Here is a 10,777-nt window from a genome sequence, read left to right on the forward strand (position 1 = left end):
AATTGACAATCTGTTCTATTAGGACCCGTATTGTGCCGTGTCAAATAAATGTTGTGTGAACAAAAAAAAATCTGTTCTTTGTACGGGAGTCGACGGCCGTTTCACATTTAAGAGCACTACCTTATTTTGACTCAGCGAAGTGTTTTGTTTCTTTTCCCATTCTCGAGTCTGTATCGCTCCGCCTACATTGCAAAAATCTACGCTCAACTCGAAACAAAAACGTGTAGAAAATTCAACTTTTTTCTTGTTCCTAACACGATTGCAAGTGGAGCTCTTATAACTGTTGGAGATAACAGGCGTAATTGAATAGGTTGCACAATAGTTGAAATCAATATAGATATTTATCCTACGTCACCGTTTCATACAACCCCTGGAGCTGTATACCTTGTAGTACAGTGATAGACATTCGTTTAGCCGAGCATCGATAATTTAAAAATGCTCGAGAAAAAATATCAAATGCATTTTTTATTCGATGTTACTTTAGTCGTGGTGGTAAAACACTTCAACTGCTTTCACGAAAACGATTCAAGTCGCGCTTACACACACACTGTTCGCGTTGCGGTGTTTATAAACATTTAAGCAACGTTTTCGTTCTAGACATTCGTTTAGCCGAGGCACGTGGAATATTTGCTTTTGTACAACGATCGTGGTTTTTTTGAGTGGTTCACAGTATATTTCGACTAAACAACGTTCAATCTACTAAGTGAGTAAAAATTCACAGTTCAATTTTTGGTTTATTGATGCTAAACATTGAAATATCAGCAATGGCGAAAGGTAATCGGTTGACGGAGGAAGAACGGCGTATTATAATGCTTTTTAAGGAGGACGGTCACTCTAATGTCTCAATCGCGCGAAAAATTGGTCGGTCTGTGAAAGCGGTACGAAATGTCCTCAAAAAAGGCTCGAAATATGGCATTAAGCGTCCTACCAAAGTGAACACCAATGTTTCGTTGAGGCTGAAAGGTCAAATAAGACACGAAGCTACACGGAATCGATTGTCGTGCTCCCAGATAAAGGAAAAACTGGATGTTCCTGTGACTCCCAGACAAATTGCCCGAATTTTAAATGAATCACCGAACATAAAATGGAGGAAACTTCAAGGGAAACCGAAGCTCACCCTCATACATAAGCAGAATCGGCTCAAGTTCGCAAGGAAATACATGGAGTGGAAGGCGGAATGGCGTAATGTCGTGTTTTCTGACGAGAAGAAATTCAATTTGGATGGACCGGACTGCTACAGTTTCTATTGGCATGATTTGGATCAAACCAGTGTTGTCAGATCGAAGCGAAATTTGGAGGTGGAAGTGTAATGGTGTGGGGCGCCTTTTCTTACCATGGGAAGCTTCCGATTTGTTTCATTTTAACCCGAATGAATTCCGAAATGTATCTGGAGCTTCTGGATGACGTTTTGATCAGCCATTTTGAGAACAACGCGAATGAGGACGTTATTTTTCAGCAGGATAATGCGTCAATCCACGTCTCCAAGCAGTCGAAGGCTTGGTTCGCTGAGAAAAGCATCTCATTACTGGACTGGCCAGCTTGTAGTCCTGATTGCAATCCCATCGAAAACCTCTGGGGAATCTTGGCTAGGTTGGTTTATGCGAGCGGACGTCAATTTGAATCCGTTTCCAGCCTTAAGTCAGCAATTAAAGAGTGTTGGGCTAAAATAGATTTGGCAACACTGAAAAAGCTTTCCGATTTGATGCCAAATCGTATTTTTGAAGTAATTCGGAACGATGGTGGTCATACTAAATAATAATTATAAATTCTCTTCGAAATTAGTTGTTAAAACTTTTATTTAGATTAAATTTTTCATTATTCGGCTAAACGAATGTCTACCCATTTTTCCTATTTTTTCCCATTCTGCTATGAAAATCCGAACTAATGGTTTGTTTCAATATGAAATTGGCTGTTAATGGAAGAGATCTATCCTACAACAGCAAAGACTGCTGAAAATTGTGTTTTAATTTTGAGCCACAGAGAAAAAAGAGCCTCGGCTAAACTGCCCATAACCGCATAATTGTAACATTTGCAAAATTGGTTGTTCGAGCAAATTACACTTTTATATTTTGACCTTAAATGCATTGTTCCCAATATATTTTTGCAAATAGACAGTTCAACTAAACTTAGTATCACGAAGAAAGCACTACTTTACACTATGTAAACGTTGAACACTACTTTTGAAGTCAAATTGGTGGAAATTTTTGCAATGATACTTTTATGCCGTTACTTTCAAGCTACGTTTGGAATTTATCACAGTGGAAATGAAGTTTTTCTTGTATTCAACAAGCATGAGCTAAACATCAGAAACGGATCACCGGTGGTTGGTTTCCGGACCAGAATCACTTCCGAGTTCCAAAGGATACAGATGTGGATTTGGATGGAAGCTCTTATGACAAATTAGTTGAAAAGGTTAAGTAGTGTGACAATTATGCGGTTATTTACGCTATGTGACAAAACAATTTGGTATTTTTTACAATTTTTTTCAAACAAACATAAGCATATTTTTTCAGATTTGAAAAGTACATACTATTTTGAGCATTTCCCAATAAAAAGCGCAAAATCCATAAAATGTCGAATGTTACAATTATGCGATCACAGGCAGTAAACGAATGTCTACCACTGTATTTAATGAAACCCTATTTAGTGAAACTCAATTTACCCAAAACGAAAAATACTTTGAAAATGTACTAGCAAATTTTCAAACTGATATTCCCCAAAGTTTATATTTTGCTACTTGCGCCCAAATCGCAAATCAATCCAGGTATATAGTCGTTCACCACTCGTAAACAACTTTACTATGACGTCGTGGTACTTCTTCATCGTGCGCGATTAACAAATGAGAGCAAGTCGATATCATGCGCGTCGGTTACCCTTTATTAGGATAAAGCTGACACCAATACCAAAACACAGACTGCACATGGTACGCAATTTCGCAAATATGAAAAGTTGTATTCGAACTTATCGAACACCCTGTAGATATAGCGACAGTGTTCTTGGATTAGAAAATTGGGCTTTTCTTTGTCAGTTGTACTTGTGATAAAACGCTAATTTTTTCGTCAATGTGAATAAATGTAAAGACGACATGGCAATTCCTAATTTAACAAAAAGCACTGACGCGTCTGTGATTATTAGGTGGAGGGGCGGTTGTTTGTAATCCAAATTGGAAAAATTTTTATATTGTACTACATATTTGCTACAACTTACTATGAATCGCTGCTAAAACACTTTATCAGCATCAAAATGTTTTTCACATGATTGCGACCCAAATCGTTATTGAATGTTTAACTATTGAAGTGGTAGCCTGAAATTTACATTCTTGTTTAATTGGTGTTATTTTCTTGAGATTGATATTTTCGAGTAAATTCGCATAGCAGTCAATTAACTCGGTTAAAAGTTTTTCGCATAGCAGTCAATTTAACCGATAACCAAATTTGTGCCGTCAGTTTTGCTTCCAAAAACTATTTGAAACGTAACGTAATAGCCCGATCGCCCAATACTCTACACTCACAGTTGATGACGGGTTCGTGATCCGTCCATCTGGCTGCTGAGTTCTGCGACCTATGCCGGGGACGGTTGGGCGATTCCTATAAGACACACGTGTGCACGCGGGGAAGGCACGAACCTACAATCTCCGAATAAAACAAGATAAAAACTGCAACCTATACCTATAGCAGCATAACGGCGGTGGCGTTGTTTGTTCGGTAGAGTAGAGCCGGCAGCTTGAGCTGGTGAGGAATCTGTCTGGAGCCAGTCAGATGATGACTAGCCAGTCCCGGGGCGAAACTCTAGTCTATCAGACAGTGCCATAGCCAGTCACTAAAGTCGAACCGAGCACACTTCACGTACAATTGACCTTGCGGAGACGCGAGCTGCCAAAAAAACACGCGAAAGAAAAGCGTGACTCCCTGGCGGTGTACCTTACCCTTAAGAATAAACGGGAAGCCACGGAGGGGCAGTCTGTCAATGTGAGATATGTCTGCTTTACGAGAAGGCTTGGACGAATAAGACAATACTGGCTGTCGTCGTCGTCGTCGTAGTCGTGAAGGAAGCAAAAGGGAATGATTAACATTTTAGCAATAAATCAAAAACTGTCAAAACAAAATACAAGTTCATCTCTCGACAAACGTGGCTTCGGTGGCTTAATCGATGAGCAGTGAGACGTGCTGTTTTTCCCCCGGCCTATGGAGGCGCCACCGGGAACGAGAGAGATATATATAAAAAAAGTATTCTAACGAGTAAGTAAAGATATCGGATGCGAAATGGATTGCAATTCTTCAATATTGATGTATTACCGCCACTCAGCGGGGTTCCGGCTCGTAATATATGGAAAGTGTGTATGGGAAGAGATTCTTTTAGATTTATCGATTTATCGAAATAGAGCAATAGGAATTCCTTAACAGTGCTTGTGACTTGTTTGATTCGGAATTAAATCTAATTTTTCATTTATTTCATTTTCTGGCACTGTCAAACCGATAGGAACACGTGGAACCATCGGGAAGATTGGCGAAAACCACTTCTGGACTGACCTCCGGAGGCAGATCGTTGAAGTTTGCTAATCCGAACGGGTTTTGCTGCCACGGGGGAAACATTTCGAACGTTTTAGCTCCATCATCATACTCGATCACTCTGGTGACAGCCCATCGTGTCAGAATCCGTCTCGGGGGTTTGGCCAACAGCTTGGGCAGGGTACTGGGCCTGGAAATGACGGATGAAGAACGTTTTCTGGATGTATACTGGTCCTGGTGGGAATTGTTTGGAGTATAATGACTGGTTTTGATCGCCATCAAGTTGCTGTTTGCCAAGTCTCTCTTGAGCTTTTCAATAGCTGCAGATAAGGGTGAGAAAAATGATTATTAAAACTGTTTAAGAAGTTGAGTTTTCAGATTACTTTTACTGTTTGAAAAAGTTTTTGGTTTACTGCTTTGGTCCGATGACGACGATTGCTTACTCGTTCGTGATGGCTTCCATGGTTCTCTGTGTAACGGTGTTGACGCTATAATTCTGAAAAAAAAAGGTTATGTTACAGTCATACCCATGCGCAGAATTTCCAGTTGGGAGGAGCTGTTACTGAATTCAAATTTCAGAACTTAAGAATAAGTTATAAAAGCATAAAGGTTGTTTCATTCTTGACACTTTTTTTCGAGCTTATCAAATCCATTAGAAACATTGTCAGTCGATCAAAAAGCCGGAGAAGGTTTTTCTAAATCTATCGTCATATTTTTCCTCCATGGGAACATTTATTTAGTCAGAATGAACTTTTGAAGTGTAAAAGCTCGACCTTTTCCGAACCTAGCTAAGACGATTATAATTGAAATATATTTTAAGTCGACATCCGCAAGATCTAGGGAATTCAAAAACTTAAAAACTAAGAAGCTGAGCGCTTCTCTCACCGTTTCTTACTAGACTCTTTGGCGTCTTTGGATGATCTTCTGGAAGATGTCTGATCGGTCGATAAGTTCGATGATTTTCTTGCTTCAGATAGCACTCTAAGCACTTGGTCTGAGCACTTGCACTCTGATAAATCGACGGAACTTCGTTTCGATATTGTGTCATCTAAGACGCATTCGGCGTTTTTATACTGCGACGATTCCGAGGAAATTATTTTTAATTTTTCATTTATTTCGTTTGTTGCGTCCATTTTAAACGATACGGAGGAGCTACCAGCTTCATTAATTTTGTCGTGATTTTCATCGGGTTGAAGAGAGCATCTCGGAGTTGCAGCATTTTCCGAACCAGTGCCGGATATGTTTTCATCTGTAGTTACATCATGGCAGGATTTGTACAGGTGTAAATCACTGTGTGCTTTTTTGGCACCACTCCTCTCGATTGCCGCCAGTTCGAATTCCTCCTCCATGTATTGGCTAGTTTTCCCTGTGAAGATATCCATTAAACAATCGATTCCGTATAGCACGCTCTCGTCCAGAGTTGGTCCGAAAAATCGTAGTCTGATGTCTGTGAGACTGATTTTGTCCTGCAACACGATTAGATAGGTTTAAGTAAGTAGTATATTCGGCTTAGTTTCCTTGATTTACCATTAAAATTTAGAGTAATTCATGTAAATTTGGTGTATAAAATAAATTAAAAATTGATATTGTTTTAGAAAACTTCAACGATAGTAAACTGCGCATCGCCTGCTTCGATGTGATTTTTGGAATATTAGTACAAAACAGCACGTTGAATAAGTTTTCTGAGAAAAATTAAAAGACCGCAACTGAAGTTTCAACATTTCAACACTATTTTTCCCCTTTGCCAGTTTCTTTATCAAGAAAGTCTTGCTCTCGAAGAGACAGGAAGCATTTTAAAATGCAACAAAAAAAAAAAGCTTGAACGCTGGTATGCCACACAACAGCATCCGAGAGGAAATGGATATCGTGTAAGCTTGTCAGCAGGGTTTGTTTTCAAGGTCCTCTGTTTACCAGAAGTTGGAAAGCACAAAGACGACAACATACCCATCGTTCTCGTCATAGTAGAACCTCAACGGAAAGTTCTATTGCTGTATGTACTATGTGCACTGGATTCTAGTTGCTTCGGTTCAGAACGAACAAACAGTTCAGGTTCACTCCTTTGAACCCGCCACTGCACCATCGGAAGTGGGATATATATATGGACAGTGGAAAACTTAGTAATGAGTGATTCGTTTTGATTGTGTGCCAAACTCGATAAGTTTCAATTACACGCCACATTGCCGGCTTGTCATTGAAATCAGCCATCGAAGTTGCGTTCGACCTTGCAATTATGGACTGAGAATAGTACAACTGGCGTCGCTTTAATTTGATGGGTTTTGCTCTCGTGTCTTGCAATATTGCCATTCGAGTACGTTTATCAATCGTTCCAGCTGTCCGTGAAAGGAAGGTTCAAGGACTTTATTTTGACGATTCTTTTATTTTTGTTCAAATTCAACATGTTTTCTTTATGAAATTTTTGTGTTTCAAGGAAACATTGACATTCAAATTTATTTCAAAAAGTTTAGTATTGATTAAAAATTGGTAACGACATGTACACAGAGTTATTATATTCAATTCTGTTTAATTGTTTAGAATCATTTGACCACTTGTCGAATCAATGTCTGCGAAAAAATTTGTACAGACCATTTGGGTTGTCTTTTATCCTTTAGATACTATTTGTTACGTTCAATTTAAATTCGAAATGATTGAAGCTTACAATGCTTTGGATCGTTTAATCAAGGACCAGATGAATAAGAAGAACAGAAACAATAACGAATAATTTAAATGCGAATCTTCAAAGTATTAAAAGGGTACAGGCTCATGTATCCTGTATTCAGTTAATGAAGATTCTGAGTCATCGATTTATTCTAAAAAAAAAAGAAAATAAAAAAGGAAAATAAAAAGGAAACGATTTGGAAGGCATTATTGAAAAAACTTCAAGTACCTATTTGTTCAACTTGAAGTGGATGTTTTTGGAGTGTCAGAATTTCGAAAGTGAAACTGGTCGACGAAAACGAAAAAAAATGCTGCCCTAAAGTTCGAAATAGGTAGCTGCCCTTGAAAGATTGTAGCTTTTTAACCATTACTGTGAAACTTCGGTGCCCCTAGCCATTACCAAAACGCGTCAACTTACGTCAAAGTGTCGCTTAGTAATTGCTCACCGAGTTCGTCGCTTTTGTTTACGTACCAAAATTCACAGGAATGGTTAAAAACTATAATCCTTCATTTTTTCCCAGTTTGAGCTTCAAGGCCACATCTGTGTTGACCAATGTAATTGTTTTGTTTTAAACCAGGGTTCCGTTAATGTTAATTGAATATGTTCCAGTACAATAAAATTAATTCTACTTACGAAATTCGAACAAATTTGTCATAAATGTGCTCTGACGACATTCTTCTTCAATCTATGTCGATAATATTTCTGAAAATAATAAACATGAATTTAATACATTATTTTCGTGTTACTTTTTATCAATTCACAATCAACTCATCGAACTTACTATAGAGACTACTTCTATACATCATGCTACCTACCACAGTATATTTGCTATAATTTAGCATTTAAAAGAGCTTTGAAACTACACCATCAGCGTGAGCTTTAGCGGTGGAAAGCTTAGGTTATGTTTGAAGCTTTTTACCATAATTGGGTATGTGCTTTATATCGACTGTGAAGTACTGTGTACTGCGTATCCTGAACTCGTTCGCTAAAATATGGTTGCGTAACATAGTAAAATTTTACAACTTTAAATAGCATTACGGAAAAATACGAGGAAATTTGCATAAGTTTAACCAAATAAAACAGAAATGTCGTATGGCCTTCGATTTTTTTTCTCTAATTTCTTTTCGCTGATCGATGAATCGTTCGGTTATATTTCTAAGCAGTATTAGTTTGATATCTTCGTAAATAGAATTTCTATGGCGGACATTTCAGAAGGCAACTAGTCTCCAATTAATTCAATTTGTGTTGGATAGTAAACTTTTGTTTTTACTCCCTGATACAAAGTTTGACACTTAACTCGGATCATTTTAATATTCTTCAAATCATGATACCTACAGGAAGGGAAACGAATCGTTGCTTAGCGACGGCTAGTAACTATTTCGTGTTTATTCATTTCTCGAGGAACATTTCAAAAGGTCCTATCTGACATTTGTAAACAAAACCCAATTTATACGTATTCGTTTAAAAGAGCTTCTTGTCTTCAAGATTATTGAATAAAAAATTGGTTTTTGATTTCCATAAAAATTTCAGACTGTGCGATAAAAACGTCCAATTTGAAAAGTAATACAATATCACACAGCTTTCTGATTGAACCTTTTTACCTGCTAGTTGGCCAATCTGTTATTCAAACGAAAACTTTGACAGAAGCAGATTGGACCTCGAAGATTCAATTGTTGCAAAACTGGGTGAATGTTTTTTATCGGTAAAACGTAGTGAAATAAAATAAAGTGGAATTCGTTTCGTCTAATCTCGGTAAGTTGAAGACTTGTTTTAGAATTCCTTGAGTAATTTTTCATATTTTGTTATGCTAGATGCCGCAGATAACGCGAACTGAATGTTTTGAAAGGAACTCCTTGAAATTAGACAAAAACTTCTCCGTAATCTTTTGCATTTAAACGACCACAGCAGTAGTAAAGAACACCGCCGGACCCCAGGTTTGTTGCGTTATATCGGCGTTGTATATATACAATATATTGTCATCAATTCGAGACGCGCATACAGCCGAACGTATAAGCTGCCAACCATCAAGGGTTCAATGAAGGTCTGCAAAATAATGCTTCAAGCAATGCATAAATCGGGAACAGAAAATTCCTAGTACTAGCCGGGAAAAATGTCACCGGTTTGGGTATCGCTGCGAACGATGGCAGACCATTTGCAGTGTAACATTCTGTCATTTCCTGCGTATTCTAGCCATTACTCACGAGAAAAATCGAGATCCCAGTAAAAAGAAGAATGTGTGCATATTCTGCAAAATAATCAATCTGCCACCGCCTGCCTTCATGATTAAGTGGGTAATGGATTCCTTCTAATTTTGATCTACAAAGAAGAGTTTGATGTAATAATAATGTTGGTCAAATAAAAAAAAATATAAAAAGGAAAATAATGTTTTTACGGAAATAAATTTTCAATTCGAATATCATACGCTAATCATAAACATCTATTTTGATTTTCTATTGATCGATGAATCGTTCGGTTATATTTCTAAGCAGTATTAGTTTGATATCTTCGTAAATAGAATTTCTATGGCGGACATTTCAGAAGGCAACTAGTCTCCAATTAATTCAATTTGTGTTGGATAGTAAACTTTTGTTTTTACTCCCTGATACAAAGTTTGACACTTAACTCGGATCATTTTAATATTCTTCAAATCATGATACCTACAGGAAGGGAAACGAATCGTTGCTTAGCGACGGCTAGTAACTATTTCGTGTTTATTCATTTCTCGAGGAACATTTCAAAAGGTCCTATCTGACATTTGTAAACAAAACCCAATTTATACGTATTCGTTTAAAAGAGCTTCTTGTCTTCAAGATTATTGAATAAAAAATTGGTTTTTGATTTCCATAAAAATTTCAGACTGTGCGATAAAAACGTCCAATTTGAAAAGTAATACAATATCACACAGCTTTCTGATTGAACCTTTTTACCTGCTAGTTGGCCAATCTGTTATTCAAACGAAAACTTTGACAGAAGCAGATTGGACCTCGAAGATTCAATTGTTGCAAAACTGGGTGAATGTTTTTTATCGGTAAAACGTAGTGAAATAAAATAAAGTGGAATTCGTTTCGTCTAATCTCGGTAAGTTGAAGACTTGTTTTAGAATTCCTTGAGTAATTTTTCATATTTTGTTATGCTAGATGCCGCAGATAACGCGAACTGAATGTTTTGAAAGGAACTCCTTGAAATTAGACAAAAACTTCTCCGTAATCTTTTGCATTTAAACGACCACAGCAGTAGTAAAGAACACCGCCGGACCCCAGGTTTGTTGCGTTATATCGGCGTTGTATATATACAATATATTGTCATCAATTCGAGACGCGCATACAGCCGAACGTATAAGCTGCCAACCATCAAGGGTTCAATGAAGGTCTGCAAAATAATGCTTCAAGCAATGCATAAATCGGGAACAGAAAATTCCTAGTACTAGCCGGGAAAAATGTCACCGGTTTGGGTATCGCTGCGAACGATGGCAGACCATTTGCAGTGTAACATTCTGTCATTTCCTGCGTATTCTAGCCATTACTCACGAGAAAAATCGAGATCCCAGTAAAAAGAAGAATGTGTGCATATTCTGCAAAATAATCAATCTGCCACCGCCTGCCTTCATGATTAA

The 10,777-nt window shown here is 37.7% G+C and overlaps 1 protein-coding gene across 1 annotated transcript; it reads right to left on the reverse strand.

The window, feature by feature from the left end:
- Positions 1 to 4,350: 4,350 nt before the first annotated feature.
- On the reverse strand, positions 4,351 to 6,148 carry LOC129730569 (uncharacterized). The gene is made up of 4 exons (XM_055689998.1): positions 6,036 to 6,148; positions 5,394 to 5,974; positions 4,892 to 5,004; positions 4,351 to 4,828 (listed from the first exon to the last, which is right to left on the reverse strand). Exons 1-4 carry the CDS (start codon positions 6,036 to 6,038, stop codon positions 4,452 to 4,454), a joined length of 1,074 nt encoding a protein of 357 aa, XP_055545973.1. The 5' UTR covers positions 6,039 to 6,148; the 3' UTR covers positions 4,351 to 4,451.
- Between the last annotated feature and the right edge of the window lie 4,629 nt (positions 6,149 to 10,777).

The sequence above is a fragment of the Wyeomyia smithii genome, chromosome 3 (assembly GCF_029784165.1).
Source record: "Wyeomyia smithii strain HCP4-BCI-WySm-NY-G18 chromosome 3, ASM2978416v1, whole genome shotgun sequence".
In the NCBI taxonomy this organism is placed as follows: Eukaryota; Metazoa; Arthropoda; class Insecta; order Diptera; family Culicidae; genus Wyeomyia; species Wyeomyia smithii.

Bases quoted from the DNA above. Each gene is read 5' to 3' on its own strand.
- LOC129730569 (XM_055689998.1), bottom strand. The intron at 5,005-5,393 runs GTGAGAGAAGCG...TTTTTTTTTCAG, and splicing joins AAAGAGTCTAGTAAGAAACG to AATTATAGCGTCAACACCGT. The intron at 4,829-4,891 runs GTAATCTGAAAA...CCTTATCTGCAG, and splicing joins AACTTTTTCAAACAGTAAAA to CTATTGAAAAGCTCAAGAGA.